This window comes from Pecten maximus, chromosome 4, assembly GCF_902652985.1.
Source record: "Pecten maximus chromosome 4, xPecMax1.1, whole genome shotgun sequence".
In the NCBI taxonomy this organism is placed as follows: Eukaryota; Metazoa; Mollusca; class Bivalvia; order Pectinida; family Pectinidae; genus Pecten; species Pecten maximus.
In genome coordinates this window covers 42,785,326-42,811,095 of record NC_047018.1, presented here as the reverse complement: position 1 = coordinate 42,811,095, position 25,770 = coordinate 42,785,326, and the positions used below count along the sequence as shown (strand labels likewise).

At 34.9% G+C, this 25,770-nt stretch overlaps 1 protein-coding gene across 1 annotated transcript in view; it reads left to right on the top strand.

The window, feature by feature from the left end:
• The window catches only part of LOC117326149 (brefeldin A-inhibited guanine nucleotide-exchange protein 1-like), a 47,064-nt gene extending 28,728 nt beyond the window's left edge, over positions 1-18,336 (top strand). Inside the window, 15 exon segments of the mRNA XM_033882780.1 lie at positions 354-491; positions 967-1,136; positions 2,775-2,926; positions 3,154-3,326; positions 3,637-3,797; positions 5,013-5,143; positions 5,434-5,563; positions 9,589-9,681; positions 9,683-9,864; positions 10,253-10,364; positions 10,554-10,671; positions 11,118-11,260; positions 11,723-12,030; positions 12,327-12,444; positions 12,732-18,336. Of these exon segments, the coding sequence (XP_033738671.1) occupies positions 354-491; positions 967-1,136; positions 2,775-2,926; positions 3,154-3,326; positions 3,637-3,797; positions 5,013-5,143; positions 5,434-5,563; positions 9,589-9,681; positions 9,683-9,864; positions 10,253-10,364; positions 10,554-10,671; positions 11,118-11,260; positions 11,723-12,030; positions 12,327-12,444; positions 12,732-12,866 (2,264 nt within the window). The 3' untranslated portion in view covers positions 12,867-18,336.
• Positions 18,337-25,770: the final 7,434 nt, after the last annotated feature.

Below are 25,770 nucleotides of genomic sequence, written 5' to 3'. Positions count from 1 at the left end.
ACACACGTTCTCTGGTCTAAAGATCAGCTGGCATGGTTTACAAGTTTACAGGAGTATTCAAGTGATGTTTAAGCTTAATATATGATAATGAATAGATATCTTCATCTGGAATATTTTTATGACTGAATATTTTACCGTTTCCACAACCTTGGGTATTCTGCTATAAGGTATAGTCTGTTTCATAAAACTTCAGAATAACTAATCTTAATAAGGGCGCCCCCACTGTCAATTACCCGCGCCCTGCGCCCTTATTAGGTCAAATACGGTATTTGAATTCTAAGATATTAATCAATTCAAACACATGTCACTGTAGGAAATTTTATCCTCATTATCTATCTTTGCTAACTTTGCAGTGATAGCACGGGGAGGTTTGGATTCTAAGAGACTAGCAAACCTTCAGGAACAGATGGGAGAGACAAGTTCCCAGAGTGTAGTGGTCGCAGTCGACCGAATCTTCACAGGATCTGTCCGCTTGGATGGAGACGCTGTTGGTGAGTGGATTGGCCAATCACAGCCTATGTTCTTTTTTAAGCTATTTTTATTTTGAAATCTTAAATTAATTATACATGAAATTTCTTGGAGGCTCTGCTTTCAAATGTAAAATCTTAGTCTTCTGGAAGAGTATGTACCAAGAATCACCAGAAACAGCATTAGAATAGATACATAATTTGTGTGCTGTTTTATAGATCTGTCCAATTCATCAAATGTTATATAGGAAAGAGACCCTGTGCAGTGGTCCCAGTTCATTTAAAGTTTTGTGTGCTCATTTATTAATGGTAATATGAAAGTTCTTTGGTGTACAGTCAAATTAGACTTTTGCTGAATTTTGATAGAAAACAATAATTACAGTTGTCAAGAAAAATGTTAGTGGTAAGGGATATTTTCAACTTCCTCTAAATACTTTAATATGAATATGGAATATACTGGTGTATATGTTAATGATCGTGTGTGTTTAACAATTTGTAGTGGAGTTCACACGTGCACTGTGTCACGTATCACTAGACGAGCTTGCCAACGTAAACCATCCACGTATGTTCAGCCTGACCAAGATCGTGGAGATTTCCTACTATAATATGGGGCGTATCAGGCTGCAGTGGTCTCGGATCTGGCAGGTCCTCGGTGACCACTTTAACAAGGTAGAGTATTCACCAGTCAGCTTTCATGGTATACAGCTTATTTTATGCTTCTGAAATTAGTGTCAAGAGATTTCACATACACTTGATTTCTATCCTGGAGTACCAATAAGGAAATTTGATAACATTTAATTTATGAGATATGAAAATGTATCTGAAATTGACTCAACTTCTTAACTTGGAGTGGCCCAGGAATATACAACTCTTACTTCCGCATTATGTATACATATTAGGTCATATTTCATTAATATATGAAAGAAAAAGAAAGAGAAATATGCTTTAAGTTTAAAAAAACTTTTCCGTGTCCTAGTCCCCAGCAATTTATCTTGAGAACATTAAGGGGATACTTTCACGCAATCACTGCCCAGTTAATCCTGAGCAGACAAATTTACAAGCAAACATTTAGCTTCAAATTTCATTAAGCATATGAGATACATATATACAGTCAAACCTGCTCTAACGACCCCCTGTATATAACGACTGCCTGTCTATAACGACCGGTTTTAAGATTCCCCGTGAGATTTTACTATATAACGACCCTCTGTATAGCGACTACCTGTCTAATGTGGCTAACGACCGGTGATTTCGGAACGGCGGTCGCTAATTTGTTTTCTATAGCGACCGATTTCTGTCAGCCATCTTCTGCTCTCGGCAGTCATCCCTCATAAAATCCCCGGAAAATTCAGACACATCGACTCTGGCTTGATTATACAAACAAAGGACCACCACAACCCTGGCCTGAGTATACAAACAAAAGACCCCTACCACCTGTTAGCCTATAATTACTGTAGCTGCCCTGGCCTGGGGCTCGGTAAGAGGGGAGTCGGGTCACCATGCGTGTCGGTATTACATTGCAACTGTGCACAGGTGGCTTCATTTGACACGGTCAGTTAATTTTGTGATTACAACTAGGATACATCACTTCAATAACAAACACTGGTCATATCTGTCAACAAGATTTACTCACATGAAAGCCAATAATGCCTTTCTTAATCGTAGCTGTCGGTACTAGCGTTTGTACTGCCGCCATCTTTAATTAGTCAATACTAATAAAAAGTCGTAAACTGACACAAATATCCGGATTTCAATTTGGGTCAGAAAAAAAAATATTTTGGTTTTAAGAGGTAAGACTATAACACAAAATAATTAGTAGTAACACAAATATAATTAATTTATTAATTATTGTGTATTCTTTTTCTTTATTTATGAAAGAAAGGGAGATAATTTGATAGATACATATAGCATTATTTCAGAACAAAATATTTTAAAAAAAATTATCCATAAGACCATTTTGAGTTATATTTTGTGTTTGGGTCCACAAATCGTTAAATATCAAACCCTTCAGATTTATAAAGTTTATGCATTTATTTAACTTCTGACTGGTCTTCTGAATGCCCTGTTCAATGACAATTTATTTATGGCAGGTTTAAGTAAATTGGTTGGTGCAATAATTTTGACCTGTCTATAAAGGCAACCTGTCTATAGTGACCGTTTTTCTGCCTCCCCTTGGGCGGTCGCTATAGACAGGTTTGACTGTAAATCAAAACAAAAATTAAAACTATGAAAGTTACCTCCATTTGTTTGGCCCAAAATTACAATGGCATAATCAATTTATCAATCAATATGTTGTCTGATTTGCAGGTTGGCTGTAACCCTAATGAAGACATAGTGTTTTTTGCTGTCGATTCCCTTCGCCAACTTTCTATGAAGTTTATAGAGAAAGGAGAGTTTGCCAATTTTAGATTCCAGAAAGACTTTCTCAGGCCTTTTGAACATATCATGAAGAGAAACAGGTAAGTTCATTAAAAGACATCAAAGCTTTCATCATTTTGCAGATAATGTATTTTGCTTTTAAATACGTACTGCAATTCATAACCATGTAAAACAAAAATCTTGAACTTTAAAACCATATTACCTGATTATCAATCTTAAGCTTTTGCAGCATTGTCCAGATTATATTTATTTAGTTTATATGAAGTTGTAGAGCTCAGAATTTCATATAATCTTTATTTTTCCCTAGATCTCCCACGATACGAGATATGGTTGTGAGGTGTGTTGCCCAGATGGTTAACTCACAGGCAGGAAACATTCGCTCCGGCTGGAAAAACATCTTCAGTGTCTTTCACCTCGCGGCCTCGGACCACGACGAAGGCATTGTAGAGTTAGCTTTCCAAACGACGGGCAAAATCATCTGTGAGTGAATAATCTTATATCAAATAAAAATCTTTTTAAATTCTTATATTAATTATGTGTATGCAAATAAAAATATTGTATTATATGAGAAAAAATAAACTTCAAAGAAAGGGAAAGTTTGTATTTTTTGCATTCTATTTAGTATGTTTTCTATATGATGATAATATTTAACATTTATTTTATTTTATTTTTTCTTGAATAACAAAAAGTAAATAACATTTTCTATCCCCTTAAGATAGTTATGTCTGATGATTTCTTAACTTTATTAATTTTTCATGACTACTCCACGATTTGTTTTCATATTTTACAGCTAGTATATTTGAAAAGCACTTCGCGGCTGTGATAGACTCCTTCCAAGACGCTGTGAAATGTCTGTCGGAGTTTGCGTGTAACGCAGCGTTCCCAGACACTAGTATGGAGGCAATCCGTCTCATCAGAAACTGTGCCAAATATGTCGCTGAAAAACCACACGTAAGTCTAGTGACATAATAAATGGCTGGATTTGCCTGTGCATTGGACAATAATTTTTGTCTCGCCTACGACAAAACGAGAATATGGTGTTACTTTTACGATGGCGACAGCTGAGGTCACAATATCAACATTTCACTTTTAAAGTTGCGTGTTTAAATCTGTCGCTCAAGTGCAAGAGCAACTTAATCAAAAGACGAAATTTAAATACTTTTCAAATACAACCAAACTGAATATAGATTTAAACAAACAGATTAATCTGGACTTGGGTTAACCCTAACCCTAACCCTCAAACTCGCGAATTAACTCAAGTGATGTTTCCTCTTTGAATATATTCAATGAGTATAGATTTTTGTTCCCTCTGACAATATATTAACATTATCACAATACTGCCAAATTGATATGTGGGAAATTGGAAATATGCCAACGTCAAATTAATGTTATTAAAGTATTGAGTTTTTAAATATGATTATAAGCTAGGGTAATGTATTGGACAATCAGGTTTATACTGACAGCCAAAGAGCACTCTTTACACAAACTGCTTCACGGTTGATTCAGAGTCCACTTCGGTATTCAGGCTTTACATTGATCGACCGGTTTATTGTCTTTTAGTTCAATTCTAGCTCAAAAACCTGGCACGTCCTTATTTGACCCTGGCTGTTAAACAAAACAAACCAAAACCAAACCTAACCTTAAATGACCAACAGTTCTTGCTCATTTGAAAAATTTTGGTATGAAAACACTACTTAAAGATATATATGTTAATATTGTGTTTTATAGAAATAACATTAATTAGCAAAAAAGGGAGCTGAGGTTATATATATAAGGGCAGGCAAAGCAGGGACAGTCCCGTTTATGCATTCAGAGCTCGAGGTACACTTCAGACTGTTGCCATGGTTTCCTTTCAGATGAAATTTTTAGAAATGATATATGAGTGGGAAACATGGAAATCTGAAATAGGAATTTAACAGTATGATTTATTGTTGACTTGCTTCAACAGAGTAAGGTAGTCATCACCAGAATTGTTTGAGACAGAACAGCATCAGTGTTTTTAATAGCTCTCTGATTTAAAACAGGAAAAAAATACTGATAATCGTAAGTTTGTCCACAAATAGTGAATAAGAAAAATAGAAAGAAAATTATGTAAAGTATGAAGTTTGTTTACAAATGTGATGGATGCCCAGATGAATACAAAAATGTGCTTTGATCTTGATATAGATGTTCCGTGAACATGCTGGCGACGAAATCAACGTTCCTGAAGAAGACCGGGTGTGGGTGAAGGGCTGGTTCCCTGTTCTGTTCGAGCTCTCCTGTGTTATTAATCGATGTAAATTGGACGTCCGAACCAGGTAACTTGACAGTAGAAATAGAAACTAATTAATACTTGAAAGTAATCGAATGGTAATGGCAGAAAGATAGATTTTGATGTTATGTTATCGTTTTGAGGAAATTTAAATACATAATATAATACATTTAATTTTTAGTTGTTTTTTTACCCAGAGAGACAAAACCTGAAATCAGATTATGAAAATATGTATACATAAGTACATAAATATGATGATAAATGTAACATGTCTAAGTGATATATATTTGTGATTAATACTTTTGAACAGATTTGAATTTTTTTTTTTTTTTGCAGAGGTCTGACAGTGATGTTTGAGATAATGAAGACGTACGGCGAGACATTCCAGAGTCATTGGTGGAGAGATCTGTTCCAAGTCGTCTTCCGTATCTTTGACAATATGAAGCTACCTGAGCAGCAGAATGAGGTTTGTGCAGGTGTAAGTGACGGTTAGTCCATTAGAGGTGCCTGCGTCCATAACTAACCGTCACTAATGATTTAATGTTGGCCCTGCTGCTCGTCAATCTCTTTAGCTAAACACGACATTCGTGATATTTAATTGTTAAAATGTAGCCATTACAGTCAAGACATAATCAAGATATCTCACTACAGACACAGATAATCGAGAAACAAGGCAGATTACTGAAAAATTAGCACATATATTTGAAGATAATTTATATGGCGAAAAAATTTGAAATCTATCAATACATGTATTTTAATGATGTGAAATAATAACACATTATCATACACAGCAATTTTTAAAAACAAGCAATAAAACAAAGCAGAAAATTAATTAAGATTAGTTTTAAGAATTAAATTTTAAGTTATTCCTTCTCTGTGTAATTTGAAGTTAAATTTGTTTACAAATTTTATGGATTTAACCTTTCATGACTTAAATTTATTTTAGAGATTGCATTTGGCTACATTTCCATCAAGGAATTATCAGGGATATATATGTTTTAAATTTGTCTCAGTCTTTAAAGCTGGTGTTTGGGAAATCTGGTTGTAATGGTCATTAAGTTTAATATGTTGATATTTGTGGGGTGTTTTTGTTCTATTAGAAGAAAAAATTAACATTTGAAAACTGTTTAGCTAAAGATTTTGTCAGCACAAGGGCCTAGTCATCAGTCTTTCAAAGGCAAACTTTTTTGTTTCAAGAATTTAATAGCAAATTGAGTTGATCTCTAAAGATTTGATGTAATTGTTTTAATTTGATAGTTAATCTTCATAATCTACACTATAGTTCATATTTATAATTTAGTTGTGTTGTGTTACTGTGGTTTTGTGTGTATGCATATAATAAATACATATTTACTATTTACCTGAAATTAATTTGTTTAATTACCAGGTAATATATTTGCTTTATTGAGAAAACAAATTTATTTGCAAAATAATAGTTTTCTTGTGTTACTAACCAATATGCTGTTGGAAAATGCTTCACATTAATGATTTTTCAGTGAAGTGTTGTTTGTTAATTAGGCATACCGATATGTAGGTATGTCACAATTTGTTAATGATGATAATTTTTGTCGTCTTTAAATCATATTAAGACCCATACTTGCTGCAGTTCTATAGTATACATCTATTGCCTATGCTCTCAATCTGATGTTTCCCATAAAGTCCTTTGAAATACTCAAGTTGAAGATGCATTTACCAGAACACGATTTTATAAACAATGTTGTAAGATCACCAAAACTAGGAAAGGGGAGGCAGAGATTTACAAAAAAATAGCTTTACCAATTTGACCTCTGAAAGTTCTGTATCAAGTTTTGTATCAGAAAAAAGTGTTTCCTTTTCATAAACTTATGACATCTGGAAGTCTGATTCTGAAGTTAATTTCTTTAAAATCGAATCGTTTTGCTATAAAATGACTTTGTTGATAAATTTGCTATACAATTATGCTTTCCTCTTTGACAGGATTCCCAGGTAAAAGTACGGGTAGATTGTTTATGTACGCAATCTTGGCCATTTTGCTGTTATCATTTTTTGGATGGTTTTTGCAATATTTGGTCCGGCTGCAGATAATGAAACTGATTGCTTTTATCTTTTGTTTGAAGTTATTCTTTCTTTCATAGAATGGTGGATGATCAAGTATATTTCCTGATTTTCGGCAGTTACATCCCTTCCAGAAAATTATTACCTATACTTCCCCATTCCCAGCTGTATAAAAAAAGCCAATTTACAATTTTCAAGTACATGTATTCTCATCCATAAGGTTGACTTTAATTTTGCCTTTTTTTTTCTTTTCTTTTTTTAAGCGTTACACATATTTTAAACAATTTTTGATGGTAGAACTATGGATTCCTATCGAGCGTGAATTATCTGTATTGCTAATACCAACTGGATTTTTGGAAAGTTAAAAAGTTGGGAAGGGATTGGGGTTGGATTTAGGTGGTTGGTATAAAATGATTGCTTTGCCTCTGTGCGGATGCAGATTTAAACGTGACAAGGTGTTTCAGGGAACTTGTGGATAGTAAATCATTGGCTCATGGCATTATTTCTACCCCTACCCTACCCCTACCCCAACCAACTCCATCTGTCTTACTTATGGGTATTTTCATTTATTTAAAAAAAAAATCCCCTGTAAGTCTCTAGGTATTTTTTGAACTACCGGGAAAATTTTCTGAGAAAAAAAAAAGAAAAAAAACCTCTTTAGATATATTGTTGAACTACCAGGGAAATTCTCTGGAATTGATATCAAGTCAAGGAAAGTTTAATTAATGTGAAGATGATATGCATGAAAATCATATAATTTATAGTGATATTGTATTGATGTATACCAGGTAGATACCAGATAGTTCTGAATGTGGATGTTAACACATCTGTTCACTCCCATTTCTGTAGCTTAAAAACCATATTATGATATGGACATGCTATTCAACAGCACATATCCTGGGTAGATGGTGTATTAGCTGTGTAATGGTTATGTTGCATTGGAAACAAGATGCTGTGAAAATAAGTGTTGCATGATTCAGTCTTTGTGTTAAGTGTAATGGAAATGTATTAGTCTATTATGTTCAGCGTCAGTAACAATGAGTTGAAACGTTACCTAAAACTAAACAAATCTTGCTACCCTTCAATAAAAAATTTAAAAAAACAGTATACATACTTTTTAAAATGCTTTTCCATGTCAGTAACTTGATAATCTCATTTTGAAAAAAGAAATCTAAATTTTATGTTTATAGTTCATTTCAGAGCAGTGTCAGAGTCAGAATATAACCAAACGAAATTCAGTTGGCAGACATATCAGCTGTGAATGCCATATCTCAATTTATTAACTATAATTGGTGACTTTTGATACCATTGGTAATTCATGATAAGTGGCTGTCTTTGTTTACAAGTTCGATGGTTTTCACTTGAAAGATGTTTTACCTTGGTACTCCAGCTTTGTTCCATATCAGGGGTTAAGGCCCCTGTATGCCTACATTTTTGCCATCAAAATTAATCTACGCCAGTTTCACAGGTCTAGTTTTAGAACTGAACACAAATTAATTCAGTGTTTATATATTTTGAAAAATGTATGGAGACCTAAAATAAAGCAATAATCAAAACAAAGAATTATATATAGATAAATAAATAAATAAGAATTATAGTATATAGATAAGATATAGATCAATGGGCAGAGAATGATGTGGATGAGATGTGATAGGATGTTTATCGAGCTGACATTGTGCATGTGTGTTAGGGGAGACAACTTAGCTCCTGTAACTATCACATAGTGACATGCTTGTGACATTTGTGCCTGACAGTTTAAGGACATTCCAACAGCTTTCAATTGGTGAAAATACTGGTTCATATCTTATTCCCTTTGGTATCTCAAGATGTCGTTCATTTATTGGAACCGTCAGTAGAAATAAGTGACATTGCATGGTTGTGTAACGTTGTATTGCCATGTCTAATGATGTTGCTATGAGATTGCCAGTACTTTTGTCTATTTTTGCTCCTGTTTGGGTATATTTGTTAACTGGAAAAAATCTAAATTTTGTATGAACATATGTTAATTTTTATTTAATTATATAATGTATATGTTACAATTTTGACACATCCTAAATGTAAATTTTATTTTCCTTGAAAAAGAATTGTTGTAGGAGACTTGCCTGGTATTCATTACATTGTTTGCTTTTAACTATATATTACATGTATTAAGAATGATCAGTTGTCCAGCTGTGATAAGTTGATGTTTATGTCAAGATTAGAAGTTAAAATCTCAAGATTAAATGCTTCAGTGAAGCGAGTGGTTCATGCTTCATTGTGGAAAAATTACATTTTTTATTGTTGGATTTTTTTAAGAAAAAAAAAATAATGTGATACTGTCTTAATTTTTTTATGTTAATTGCTAGAGCTTTATTTTTCAGCTTTATGAAATTAAAACTAGATGTGATTGGTCAAAATTTTAACCAATCAAAATGTGTGTAACATGTTATGATGTGGCTAGCTGTTGTATCGTTACAGAAGGCAGAGTGGATGACAACAACTTGTAACCATGCATTGTATGCAATCGTGGATGTGTTCACGCAGTACTACGAGGTCCTACATGACGTACTTCCTCTTAGAGTTGTACCAGCAGCTCCAGTGGTGTGTACGCCAGGACAACGAACAGCTCGCCCGCTCCGGTACCAACTGTCTGGAGAATCTTGTTATCTCAAACGGCGAGAAGTTCTCTTCCACAATCTGGCACAGAACTTGTACCTGTATGTTAGACATATTTAGAAATACCATTCCACTCAGGTGAGTCAACAGATAATGTGTCATTGCTCTCTCTGATCTCAATATTCTGTTCTGTTTCATCATTTTTGGGCCATATCTTGGGAAATTTATTGGATGTTTTGTTCAAATGAATTTATTGACCTATATAATAGAAAATCTGAGTAATAATCAAAATTATATATTTATTTGCATTAAATCAAGCATTCTGATGCTATTTATGACTCAAATAAGGTGTGGACTTAATACAAAACGAAATAACATTTGTTGGAATTTCTAATGAACTGCATTAAATGAAGGTAAGCTTTATTCTAGACATGGGTTTGTTGGTGTATAAACAAGAAAACCCAATCCGTCCAGATATACTTGAACAAAATTTGCTGCAATGAATGATTACTTTGTTATTTCCCAGTTTGTTGACGTGGCGACCGGAAACGCCCGACACGCCTGAGTCCCCGTCATCACTAGTAAAGCAGAACACAATTGTGGAAAATGATGTTGCATACATGGGTGATGATGGTCAGGTAACAATAGTTCTTATTGTTTTCATATGAAGAAAAAAAAAGAACTTAATTCTATATTAACATTATCAATTCCAGCTTCAAGTGAAACCATATTGCGTCCTTTTGTAAAACAATAGATAAGTACAACATGTATGTATGCTTGTAATCCTGAAATTTGTAACAGTTGTGTCATAATTTTTTTTATTGCAGGACAGCATCTCTATGGAAGGTAGCCATGACAATAGATCGCTGAAGCGTGCCGACAGTAACCACAGTGTGAATAGTTCCGTATCACAAGAGTCGAGGGAACACAAGATCCCACGTTCTAGTGAGTACACAGAAATACATTGCTAGAAACAGAGCAAGTGGCTTGTATGAAAATGATTATTTTTCGGTGGGGGGGGGGGGGGGGGTACTTCCATCAAGAACACCTGGACAGATTTATTTCGTATCCACAACATAACATCACACCATCAAGTTCTATACCTGAATTAGATTTCAGTGTTCATTGGTCACAGTTTCACGTCAAAGGTCACACTTAACCATATTCAAAGTAACAAAACTGTACAAGCTATCTCATGAACCTCGGGACGGATTTAGTTCATATTCAGATCCTAATGTATCATCATGCCATAAGTTCTTTACTTGATGTCATTGGTCAAAGTTTAAGGTCAAAGGTCACAAATATCTCATGAACCCCTGGACAGATATATTTTATTGATGAAGGGTGTAGTGGTATAATCTGTGAGCCTCACTCTGTCGTTACCATTGCAGAAGTATCCACAGATCAGAAGTTATTCCAGGGGCTGCTCATCAAATGTGTAGTACAGTTGGAACTGATACAGACCATAGACAACATTGTCTTCTTCCCCACCACAAGCAAGAAGGAAGATGCTGAGAATTTGGCAGCTGCTCAGGTAAGGGCAAACTGTATACAATTCGAGATCTGGAGAAAACTAGCATGTGGATATCGCCTTACAGGTGTTTTATAACTGCTCAGGACTAGTATTACCATACAAATCTATAATAAAATGACTGCTCACATTGATTTAGAATTCAAAAATGACAATTTTGAGGCTTTTGTAAATCTCTGAAACAACTTTCCTTGGTTGTTGCAATCAATTAGCTGCAATGGGTGTTTCAATTTCATCAGCAAGTTTTTTCAAAAAGAAAATTTGACCGTTCATATCCATTCAATTTTAGTTATCAAGCTTTACCACATGTGACATTCATCCTACATGTTGAAACCTTTTTGTTGATATAAATGTCTTGATAAAATTTTCTTTTCTGTGATAAATAATAAGTAGACTTTAAAGACAACCCTGTTTTGTAGTGACATCCAATCTTAAATAAAGCCTGTATATTGTTTATCTCTGTAGGGGGGCATGTCAGTGGGCGGGACCCCAGCACAGGAGGAGGACCAGGGCATGTACCAATACCTCAAGTCTGACCAACTGTTTCTCCTCGCCGACTGTCTGAAGGAGTCGCACAGCTTCGCCAAGGATTTCAATGCCAATCATGAACAGCGGAACACTTTGTGGAAAGCAGGATTCCGCGGCAAGGCCAAGCCTAACCTCCTTAAACAGGAGACTCAGAGTCTAGCCTGTCTATTCCGCATCCTGTTCCGCATGTACGATGATGAAGCTCGCGAGGATGCCTGGGATGACATTGAGAAACGACTTATTCAGTAAGTCTGTTAAAATGCCTCGGATTATCTCTTTTTATGATTTAAACATATTTTAATTATCCAAAATGAGAAATGGATGAGAGACAAGTTCTTACAACTTACTTCTGCAGCCCCCTTCATAAAGGAGTGATTTAATAAGATTAGAAGAGAATATGAACCTATAATTTGAAGATAAACCTGTTATCTAGATTCGCTATCCATTTAGGAAAAACATGAATAAATCATTTCATAGAGATTTTCTTAATATCTAATAGTTTGTCATTTTAATATCACACTGTTTCCATGGTAACCTACAGGACATGCCAGGAGGCATTAGACTATTTCCTGTCGCTTCAATCGGACAGCCATCGTGAGGCCTGGAGTAGTCTTCTTATCCTTATTCTTACCCGCCTCCTCAAGATGTCCGACAAAAGGGTAAGATACCTTCTCTCTATTGACTCAAATATAGAATTATTGTTATGTTTTCTGCTTTTGCTCAAAGTATGGGTGATTTTGTCAAATACATTTGGAACTAAATATTTCAGCTATTATTTTGAAATGATGGATAATTAAAATGTTAAGTGATAATTTATGTCCAAAATTAGGATCTGTTTTCAAAAATAGTTCATCTGTTTTTACCTCTAATAAACCTGTGAATGTTTTCCAGAGTTAAACAGTTTGGTAGTTTTAATATCATGTGCCAAAACCATTTTCTATTTCAGTTCAAGGTCCATGCCCAAGCTTACTACCCGTCCATCTGTGAAGTGCTAATGTTTGATCTGAAGCTAGAAATGAGGTCTATCTTACGCAAATTCCTGCTGCGGATGGGCCCTGTATTCAGCATAACCTCAAGCTAGTGATAACCAGCAGCCTCCACCATACATCAGCAAGGATAGAACCAGAGTAGTCCTATATTGAATGTCAATATACCTGTAAGGGTCATTGTACAGAATACCTGTAAATGTCGTTATACTGGATACCTGTAAATGTCATTATACTGGATACCTGTAAATGTCGTTATACTGGATACCTGTAAATGTCGTTATACAGGATACCTGTAAATGTCGTTATACAGGATACCTGTAAATTTCGTTATACAGGATACCTGTAAATGTCGTTATACAGGATACCTGTAAATGTCGTTAAACAGGATACCAGTAAATGTCGTTATACAGGATACCTGTAAATGTCGTTATACAGGATACCTGTAAAGGTCGTTATACAGGATACCTGTAAATGTCGTTATACAGGATACCTGTAAAGGTCGTTATACAGGATACCTGTAAAGGTCATTATACAGGATACCTGGTAAAGGGCACTATTTTTAAGGGGATCTATTTTTCGCTTTATTCAATTATAAACTGAATGCAGAAAATAGGAGCCTGTTTCATAATTTCCGCAAAGATATACAGTCTGTTAGCTTCAAACTTTCAGTAAATTGCAGGAATTGGAAGGAAAACGACATTTTCAGTACACAATGGTATTCAGTCCTTGAGATGTAACTTTAATTCATGAAGTTGCAACTCAAAATCTTAAAGAACTTTTTATATTTGAAGTACCAGACATATTTGCAGTATAAGTGTGTATACCATGAAATGGTTAGAAGTTGTGTTGAGTGTGGTGCGACATTATTTATTTGATACAATGTGAGTGACCATTTAAATCCAGTAATAACTCTGAATTCTCGACTGATCTACTAAAAAGTGGTGACAGAGCTGTGGTCACTGGAAGCATTTCAGGAGGAATTTTGTCAAGATTTTGCAGGTCTGCAGCTTTGTAATGACCTGTTCAATTTTTCTTCCCTAGTTTTTAAGTGTGGCAATGCAATGTCTCTAATGATGGACAAAATGCACAAAAATGCAGTTAATTTAGGAGGGACACATATTTACCTAAAGCTAGCTTATGAAATTACCATTGTAAAATGTTGACCTGATCAGTGGTGTGATATGTGAGACATGATGAAAAGGCAGTGTATTGGTTCTGTGACTTATATTTACTGCTCTCATCACTATAATGTTATTGCTGGTGGGGAATTTTTGGGGATTTGCTAATCATTTAATCCTTTATTTAATTATTAGCCGCCAAAATTGTATGAAGCATTAAAACATGTTATAATATACATAGTTCCTTATTCCAAAACCCAATATACCTACCTCAGTATGGCCTGAGAGATAGGTTGTTGTGTTTTGTTTTTTTTTTGGGGGGGGGGGGGGGGGGATAGAGTGTAATGGAGAAGATAATTCTTTTGATTTTAATATATATTGGGTTTCAGGATTCTGAGAAATATATGTTTATCCATACAATTCTGATGGCTATTTATTTTACATCCTAAAGGCACTAAAGACATTAACATGTTAGGGATGACTAGATGTGCATAAATACTGTATGTATGAAATGTCTGTAAGTGTTACATGTTTAAATGCAGGAAAACTTGTACAATATTTGATATTTATGGAAGATATTTAAAGACATGTATGAGAGTTTGACAGGTGACATGCAAAAGAATTGTCTTTTTCCTGCAATGGCCATTTCGCTTGATATTTGTTGTATGCATTTTTTTATTCCATGATACACTGACGTTTAACCCGGTCCATATTAACATTCCCCCAGCAGCAACACATTGCCAGTAATTTCTGTAACACATGACACACCAATGAATCTCGTGATGAACCAGACAGGATTTGATTGTAAATATTCTGATTGTCAATTGAAATCCTGTGTACAACTGCCTTAATTTTTCCAGTAAATCTTGGGAATTATCCATATGCAGACAGCTAGTATTTATGAGTTTAAGAAATTTTAAAGTCGTACTTTGTGTTTCTGGCAGTTTTAGGTGTAAAGAGGCTTAAACCTCAATATTGGTTAACAATACTTGATAAATGAATTAAGTTGATTAATATTAACAAAAAATTCTCATTGTACTGTATTTAATCCCCCATAAAACAAAACGTTTTATTAGTAGGTTGTGGAAGTCCTGGTGCCTGTTTGTGTGGACAAATGTTAATAAAGGCCTTGGAAGTCTTTGTCAAGGCTCGTCTAAAAACAACTTAAAATCACCAGGTCCATCCTTATTTCATAAAATTTACAAGCTATTGTGGTCCAGCCGTAAACAGACCTGTACACATTGTGATATTTCAGTACAAAATGAAATATTTGTGTATATAACTAATCCGAAATTCTTCTAATATTCTTTTTACCCGTATATTCTTATATATCGCTGTCCATTGTCTATGTTATGAAAATAGGTTTCTAGAGTATTTGAATGTTAAGTTACCCTGCCTTTATATATTCCATTTGAATATGAAGTGATGTATAAAGTAAAATTTTTATTCAATTTTGTATCCTTTTTAACTTCTAGTCTAGTGGTTTGGTTTTGCCAACACGACATCATTTGTGATACTGTTTTATAAACAAAAACAAGTGAAAATTACACTTAATATTCATTTTCTTCCAACTGACCGAAATATTTGTCTAAATGAAGAAAAGCATGATTTCCCAGTATGATTCGTCACCCTAACTGACTAGTGCCTACGGCATTTGATGTGGGGGTGTTTAACGAGATGTCTCAGAATTCGGAAATATTTGTCTAAATGAAGAAAAGCTCGTTTCCCAATATAATTTAGCACCCTAGCTGTGTTTAATAGGATAGCTCAGAACTTTTCTGTTTCTGTTGATATCAGCTCTATATTGTTTATACCAATCTTTAACACGAGAAGAAGTGTGATCGTACATTCCTTCACAATATTGATATTTATATGTATTTCATTTGTAGATATTGTGCATTATCTTCATAACAATAGGTTATTGATTTGGCGTACAATGGCATAGATACAGCCTTGCAGCATCTTGAAATACTGTTCTGACTTATTCTGGGAATGCAAATTTTAGAAAATACCGTAAATAATCGGGTATAGTGCGCACTCGCGTATAGTGCGCAGGTATGTTTTTGAGGTTCATTTTCAAAAAAAAAAAAAAAAATTAAATGAGCAATTTTTTTTTTCAATATTCAACTGCGCGGTAGATGAATTCTAAAGCAAAAGATGATAGGAATTTGTAACTTATGAAAGCTTATTTACCACATCGTAGTTTTTCTTCATATTTGAATCAGAATTTATCAAATGTTATTGTTTATCGAATAGTCAATGGTCTGATATCAGAAAATGGTCTTGGTAAACTAAGCATGTGCATAATTATGAAAACCCAAAGTGCAATATATTACAGTTGAATGTTGAGATGCTAACTGCTAGCAAATGAGATACACTTATTTAATTACTAGCTTTGTTTGGCTGTTTCTATATCCACAGGGACTTGACACAAATTCCCTAACGACAATCTATATATTATATACATTTGTATTATATGATATATATCTATGTACCCTAGTTAGTAATTTGTGCCAAGTCCCTGTGCTTCTATTATGGCTCTATTGACTCATTAATTTGCTGCAACAATACGTGCTTAGAACAAAAAATTGTTCAACATCATTCAATGGAATTTTTCATCAGTCTCATTGTCTAGTATTCATTTATTATTTGTAATTGTTGTATTTCTGTTTGGCACGCCTGTTCGATTATTGTTTTAAGCTCAAGATACATATATTTGAGTAAATGTTGTATCAAGTTTGAAAGTTATCGTAAAACTGTGAAGATATATTTAAAACCTTATCATAATTGTAAGTCCTATTTAATCCTTAGTGAAATATGAATGTTATTTATACAAAATCTCCTGTATATATTGTAAATGTTTAAATGTTAACCTCTCCGTTACCTGTTTGTATTGGTAAGGACCAGATCATATCCTGTCCTCTGTCACTACGGACGAGCGGTGTTACCGAGGTTTCAGTTTTGCTTACCACGGGACATTCCAGTATCGAGTGCTGGGATTGTGTGAGTGTGTATATAATATTATACTTTATAAAAGTGGGGAAGACTAATTTTTTTATGTTTTATAATCAAACTGGTGTAAATATTGGATTTATTATCAGACAATTTTAGTCGAAACTTGAAACAAAAATGTTTCGAAATTATCACAATTCAATCTCTGTCTCTTTTGCTGTCCTGGTTCAATTATTAATTGTCTATACTATAAAGTATGCTAGTGTTTGAGTTGTCTATGGCATGCTTCACACTAAAATACAATACATGTATTTCTGAATCTTGTGCTTTTACATTTTAACAATTTAACACAGATTAACTGTGTGTATAATGTTTTTAGACTTGTGAATAAGGGTTAGAGGGTAAATTCTACTATTTCTTTGAAAGTTGAAAATTTGTGAAAATATTTACAACTGTGAAAATGGGAGATTATGTTTAAAGCTATTAAGATATAGTTACCTGGTACAAAATTTCATTTATACCACTAAAAACCAATACATGTAGTTACTGTAGTAGTATTAGTTTTAGCAAAATTGTATTTTTGTGGTTTCTATTAACCATGAAATCCGCAAATGTTTGTACACCAGAAATATTCCATGTTTTACAATGACTTTAATATTACAGTAAATAAGTTCTAAAAGACAAATATTTGGTATTGGATACTGTGAAAGTGTAAAAAGTTCATGTGAGGATTCTATTTTATTAACACTAACAATAACACGATCTCAATTTTTTTTCATCATTGGTATTTGTTAACATAATTCTCATTTATTTCTAAGTCATTTGAAATGTTGTAAATGGGATAAAGATGTGCCTACCTGTGATGAAGTCAAAATCAGACAGGAAATCACGAGTTTGGTAAACCTTCAGTCACACTAATATGTAATAAGAATTTTATTTTATTTCTGTTACTAAAATTCCATCACTTTTATTTTTATTTTTATTCACTTGTTGCAGCCTGTTCCTCCGTAATCAACTCAGTTTAAGGAAAAAAATGAAAGGGAAAATAATTTCTTGATCAAAAATTTCCAGCTCGCGCCAAGATTTTGCAATGGAGAAAGCCATACAAAGTCAATATTGTATTTGCTGGAGGTTCCAGTCCAAACTTAAAGTATGAGACAAATATGGGCGTGCTTCAGATATTGTATTCATTGTGCCTGTAGATCAATAATTGCTTGATATTGAGAGAGGAATTCAAGTTCATACTACAAAATGACAAGATTTGTGATACTGTATGGAAATGTCTACCACATGTTGTACAATGTAATATAATTTAAATGTTATATGGCAATGTATACATTGTATGATGATCAATGTATAAAATATAATGATTGTATGTGAGAATGTTGGATGGTGTGTTATAACACTGTCATGGCAAATGTACAGACAACATGTGATATTAAGCTATAATCTGTGAAAATAAGGGAATATTTTAATAAACAGATAAAATCACGGAAGTGTTCAACTTATTAATGAAAAAACACCTTTATAAAACTGTCCAGTATAGCTGTGCAGTTATCTGTACTTTAAATTGAGCTCAGAACAGACTGGTCGGTTCCTGGGTGGATCCCCACAAAGTTTGGGAAAAGAAATAACCTTACCCATATTCAAGGTCACAGTGGTCAAATTTGTTAAAACACTCAAATTTAAACAAACAAAACAAAAAAAAATGGCCTGGAATTATGACGTATATAGCTCATAGGCTCTGTTAAGCTAATGCAACAAAGTTGGAGAAAATGAATTGCATGTACCTTGATCCATAGTTAAGGTCACAGAGGTCAATTTTTGTTCAAACCCTCAAATACTGACTTCTGATCAACTAAAATCTAGAATCAAGGTGTTTGGCTGGTAGATTCCTTGGGTGATGCTTAACAAAATTTGCATGAATTAATTACCTTGAACCATATTCAAGGTCACAGAGGTCCAATTTGGTAACACCTATAAATGACTTCTGGTTAGCTGAAATTACAGGTCTGTAAAAGGAAATTTAGGTTTAGGGAGGACCATTTCATAGTGATCTCTGTTAGTATTGTTTTGCATATGAACCTTTTTACACATATGGCTGGGTAGAGATAAATACATACTGACAGTTTATACTTATAGTTCGATATAAATGCATAGTGACAATTTATATCCAGTATATCAAGTTGATCTGACAAGCCTACCAACTCGGTCTGGTATAATGCTGTCAAATATGGTCCTGCCTGTATGTCGTCTGCTATATTTATTAGACTTCCGGTTTAAACATCTTTTCGATACAAAAATACCAAGTGTCATAGAGTTGGGCAAGTAGCATCCTAGGATGAAGTTTTTAGCCCACCATCATCAGATGGTGGGCTATTCAAATCGCCCTGCGTCCGTGGTCCGTGGTCCGTCCGTCCGTCCGTCCCTCCGTCCGTCCGTAAACAATTCTTGTTATCGCTAATCCTCAGAAAGTACTGAAGGGATCTTTCTCAAATTTCATATGTGGGTTTCCCTTGGTGCCTAGTTATGCATATTGCATTTTGCGACCAATCGGAAAACAACATGGCCGACAGGCAGCCATCTTGGATTTTGATAATTAAAGTTTGTTATCGCTATTTCTGAGAAAGTACTGAAGGGATCTTTCTCAAATTTCATATGTAGGTTCCCCTTGGTGCCTAGTTATGCATATTGCATTTTGAGACCAATCGGAAAACAACATGGCCGACAGGCAGCCATCTTGGATTTTGATAATTGAAGTTTGTTATCGCTATTTCTGAGAAAGTACTGAATGGATCTTTCTCAAATTTCATATGTAGGTTCCCCTTGGTGCCTAGTTATGCATATTGCATTTTGAGACCAATCGGAAAACAACATGGCCGACAGGCAGCCATCTTGGATTTTGATAATTGAAGTTTGTTATCGCTATTTCTGAGAAAGTACTGAAGGGATCTTTCTCAAATTTCATATGTAGGTTCCCCTTGGTGCCTAGTTATGCATATTGCATTTTGAGACCAATCGGAAAACAACATGGCCGACAGGCAGCCATCTTGGATTTTGACAATTGAAGTTTGTTATCGCTATTTCTGAGAAAGTACTGAAAGGATCTTTCTCAAATTTCATATGTAGGTTCCCCTTGGTGCCTAGTTATGCATATTAAATTTTGAGACCTATCGGAAAACAACATGGCCGACAGGCAGCCATTTTAGATTTTGACAATTAAAGTTTGTTATTGCTATTTCTCAGAAAGTACTGAAGGGATCTTTCTCAAATTTTGATATGTAGGTTCCCCTCAGTGCCTTTTTATGCATATTGCATTTTGAGACTAAACGTAAAAAAAACATGGCCGACAGGCAGCCATCTTGGATTTTGACAATTGAAGTTTGTTATCGCTATTTTTGAGAAAGTACTGAAGGGATCTTTCTCAAACATTTTTGTAAGTTCCCCTTGGTCTGTAGTTCTGCATATTGTATCTTGGGACCAATAGGAAAACAACATGGCCGACAGGCAGCCATCTTGGATTTTGACAATTGAAGTTTGTTATCGCTATTTATCATTTGTAGGTTGCCCTCTGTGCCTAGTTATGCATATTGGATTTTGAGACCAGTCAGAAAACAACCTGCCCGACAGGCAGCCATCTTGTATTTTGACAATTGAAGTTTGTTATCGCTATTTTACAGAAGGTACTGAAGGGATCTTTTTCAAATTTCATATGTAGGTTCCCCTTGGTCCCTGGTGTTGCATTTTGGGACCAATCCGAAAACAACAGACAGCCTTTATCGCTAAATCTTAAATCTTATATATAGGTTCCCCTTGTTTGAAAAGTACTAGAGGGCTGTTTCTGAATTTACACAGATTAGTAAGACTTAGAAGAAGGGAAAAGTAGAGAAAAGATCAATCTGACATGGAACCTATAAAGATCATTCAATGGTGGGCGCCAAGATCCCTCTGGGATCTCTTGTTTCTTCTTCAAATGAACAAGCTTCACATTCCTTCTATGTCACAGGGATCAAATGTAGTAAAATCTTTAAATGACTATCGAGAGGCCAGTACAGACAATAGCATGCTGGGATGAAGGTCAATAAATTTCTTCAAATGAATGATCTTGATGGACTTTCAATGTAGTTAATTTACTGAAATCTTAAAGATTGGCTCCGTAATACTACTATCCAAATTCCAGGGTTGTAAATGTCACCAGAACTCCACATTTGGCAAGCTCTTACGATATGGGTCATTTGAGCACCGACTTGAGCTCATTTCTGCAAGGATTCTACAGGACTTTGTGTCCGTTCTAAACTTTGTCAAGATCCCAACACTTTAAACATTCTTTGTAACATCAAAATATCACCTTAAGAACCTGTCCACATTGAGCAAGGATACTGAGGTTCATAAGCTATGGGATATTTGAACATCGTGAATTGTGACGTGTTCATGGCGAGGCCGGTCTATATGTGAAAACACTGAAGGAGAAGTTCTTGCTGTAGTATATTACTCGATTATCCTTCTTTGGAATTTCTTTTTTGAAACATGAGCTATCGAAATGTATTTTAATCCTTATGCCACACAGTCAGTGCTTCAGAATACAATTGGCAAATTATAGTGATATCACCAAAAGGCAATATACAGTAATTGCAGCCACAACACTGCGATTCCACTCTCCAAACCACTATAGGGAGTTCGGCTCCCCATCTGAATAAACATAGGAAGGGAACCTGCTCCATTTCTGAAGAGAATGACTATCCCACCAAGGTGTTCTTTGATACAAGGTCAACTCGTGGTGGTGCCTTGCCAGTTGCGATCCTTGTACGACACATGCATTAAGAGAATTCCATTGCAGACTGATGTAATGACATGTATATGAATGATTTGAACTGTCTGATCAGATCACAATGAATCCCATTAGATATATCATGTTCCTGGAACAGTCGGGAAAGCATCGCAGACGCTGGGGGAGTCTGGTTCAGACTAATCGACAAATGTAGATAAATTTAGTTCTTCTCTAAAGAACCCCACCCGTAAGTAATTCCCTACTGACGGATGGGTTGGATTGTGTACTGTTAGGTTCCAGTGAAATCATCACAGTCGATAAGAATGTAGACCAATTTGACCCTGTGACTTGCGTACATTTACACGTCTCGGCATTCCCACCCATTTTGATTGTGGCATACTCCCATATCACTGATGTTTCTTCGGGTATCTTGCCAACAATTAAACTATAGACTGGAGTCGACATGATTATACCATCCTCGTCAGGCGTCAATAGAAGTTGCTGAAAAAATGAACCTTACTGGATTTTTATTTCATCACACGTTGAAAACGGACTCTGAAAGAATGTAACACATGTCTATGGCAAGCCAACTTAACATTTATTCAAGGAGCAATATGTCGATCTTGTATTTAAGAAAAAATATATCAGATATCTTATATAGCATATGAGATATCTTATATACTATATGATATCTCATATGCTATATAAGATATCTTATATATTATATAAGATATCTCATATACGATATGAGATATCTTATATAGAAATTAAATCAGATTCTATATAAGATATCTCATATAGTATATGAGATATCTCATTTAATTTACTATATAAGATATCTTATATAATATATAAGATATCTCATATAGCTATATAAGATATCTGATATAATCAAAGATCTCGTTCCTATATAAGATATCTTATATAACAACGAGATTTTAACAAAACGACGAAATGAAGTCTCCCCGTCCGGAAGTTGGTCGGACACGAGGCTGGACAAACCATGCTGATCTTTTAATACATTTAGTGCTGCTTTAGAATCATCTATATAGCCTAGTATATGTTCTGATAAACCGTTGCCATGTAAAAGAAAATGTTCGGCCTTTTCAACACATTGTTCAATGCCATCGAATAATCTATCCTTCTCCGCCATATTGCCATTGGACCACGTGCTCTGTTTCAGGGATTAGTTTGGTTTGGTTTATTTGTTTAACGTCCTATTAACAGCTAAGGTCATTTAAGGACGGCCTCCCGTGCGTGCGACATGCATGCGTGTGGTGAGTGCGTATGTGTGTTTTGGGAGGCTACGGTATGTTCGTGTTAAGTCTCCTTGTGATAGGCCGGAACTTTTGCCGATTTATAGTGCTACCTCACTGAAGCATACTGCCGAAGACACCCAACAGCACACCCCATCCGATCACATTATACTGACTCTAGCTGGTATGTCTCGGCCAGGGGACAGAACCCAAAGCCTTCCTCACAGCGGCGAACGCTCAACTAAAGGCCAAAAGTGAGGCATTGTCAAGGGAGACATTAGGAAGAAGAAAGTTGTTAAGAAAGAAGAGAAAAGATAAGATACCAAATTTAGTCGCCTCCTACGATCATGCAATGGGGGCAGCAGGTACAATTCTTACGCCCTACCTGCAGGGCAGCTGTTCAAGGGAGAAATTAGTTTCTTGGTTTATTGCCTAGAAATCTCGTTCCTATATAAGATATCTTATATAGCAACGAGATTTCAATTATATAAGATATCTTATATAACATATGAGATATATTATATAATGTATAAGATATCTTATATAGAAAATTAAATGAGATATCTTATATGCGATATAAGATATCTTATATGCTATATGAGATATCTTATATATTATATAAATATAAGATATCTCATGCTATATGAGATATCTTATATAATATATAAGATATATCATATACTATATGAGATATCTTATATAAATAAGATATCTCGTATGCTATATAAGATATCTTATATAATTATATAAGATATCTCATATAATTCGATAAAATACAGAATCGACATTGCTCCTTGAATAAATGTTAAGTTGGCTTGCCATACATGTCCGTAGGTGCGGTAGAAATAACGCGGGGATGTCAATCGCAAAGCTGTTCATACAGAGGTGAATACACGCGAATTTACCCGGTGTCTTCCCCGACTCCTGGGAAACTACCCGTGGGTTATAACAAGGAAGATGTTGAGATGTACCGATAATAGAGGTGCGATCACAGCATATAGAATAAACACGGGGTCCACTTCACCCTGACCTCTGGGGTGTTAACTCGTAGGTCATTACGGAAAAGCTGTTGAGATCCCGATTCACCCTAGAACTCATATCAATTTGCTGAGAATACACAGGCAATATGTCTTCACGTGAAAAATTTCACGTGAATTTCACGTGAAAAGCCGTAAAAAAGTGAATTTCACGGTGAAGAAATGTGAATTTCACGTGAATTTAACGTGAAAAATTTCACGTGAAATTCACGTGTGAAATTCATGTGAAAACATTGGCTGTGTAGAAGATGATTACCATAACTTTAACATATAGAAGAATACGGGGAGATATGATGCAACCTTACAAAAGATTAAATGGAAGTTGCGATAAGGAATGTGGCAGTGACATATCATTATGGGAAGAAATATCTCAACGATATCGATAGAGGACACTCGAAGGTCCGTCCAAAACAACTTCGCCTGAGCATGTTGTAGCTGCAGCCAATTTCAATGCTTTCAAAAATGAACTTGATTAATATCGGAAAACCGACAACTCTTCTATAATTACAGATCAGAAATAAAATAGTTTGTCCACGTGTACCGGACAGCATTTTTCTTTGATTTATCTTATTTATGTTAATGATTATAATATAAAGGACCTATTCCAAGTCCTGCACCAGAAATTAACTTTGATAACAAAAATGACACGGAATCGAAACTCCCTGGTCCTTGTACCTATACCTGCGACTTATAACATGGAACATCTTAGATCCCAACTCTTCTAACTTCATTCAAAATAAAATAGTTTCAGAGAATGGAGAAACATCTATAGCTTCAATTCAAGCTATTACGATTGACTCCATATAACAATATGACATCTCCCAGCCCCCAAATATCTACATTTTTTTTTATTACGGCACCATTCTATTTAACGTTAAACATAGAAAATTGACCACAGAATATTATATCATTAAGAAGTATCGGTTCCATCCGCAACGCTGAAAATCAACCCTCGAATGTTATGCTTTTTCCAGACAAATTATCTAAATTGGCCCTTATTCCGTATTCGGCGCTTAAATTTTATCCCAGAATTTTAATATTTTTTAAATCGTAAAAAATGACCCTGGTTCCATATTCGAAAGCGTTGTGCAAAAGACATATAAGATGTCAATACTTTCAAAACAAATTGGGAGCGAGATCCAGTAGAGCCATACAGCCGTTTCGTCCTTTAGGTCTCGTTAGGGATGTTAAGGTCTAAGGCGGTCATACGACCAAAACACTCAAAATAGGTACAGTAAAACTCGGATAAGTCGAAGTCGACGGGACGAAGCAAAATATTGGACTTATCCGATGGTTCGACTTATCCGTGTCAGATTGTATAGGGAGACAAAATACCCGAGTATCATCGGCTGTATGTCGAACAAGTGCTGGATAACATGATCGAAAATAAACAATAATAGCAAAGAAATTAATTTTACATTGTAACAATTATTCGTTTATCTAATAAACAATATTGTGCACGGTTACAGATCAGAACAAAATTCATGGGTAAAATTAGATTATATCAAATGAAAACTGTAGAATGAAATGACTAAGTCTAGAGGTATAAAAGACCCATAATTTCAATAAATTTAATAATTTTCAATATAAGATTTCAAAAGAACATTATGTACATGTACATATTCTGAACCGTGTCACTATTCATACATGTTATAGTTTGGGGATCAATGTTTTTAGGAAACTAAACTCGAGGATTGCCGGAAATGCCCCCAGGGATGTTGCGATTGCCATATTGCCCTATCGAGGTGAATGAAAATGCAGATGCCACATTATCTGCCATTTTGCCAAAGCCTCAAAACGTATTGTCTACTCGTTCCGCAATCTTTCCACTGTCCATCTGAACCAGTTCTGAGTAAATGCAACCT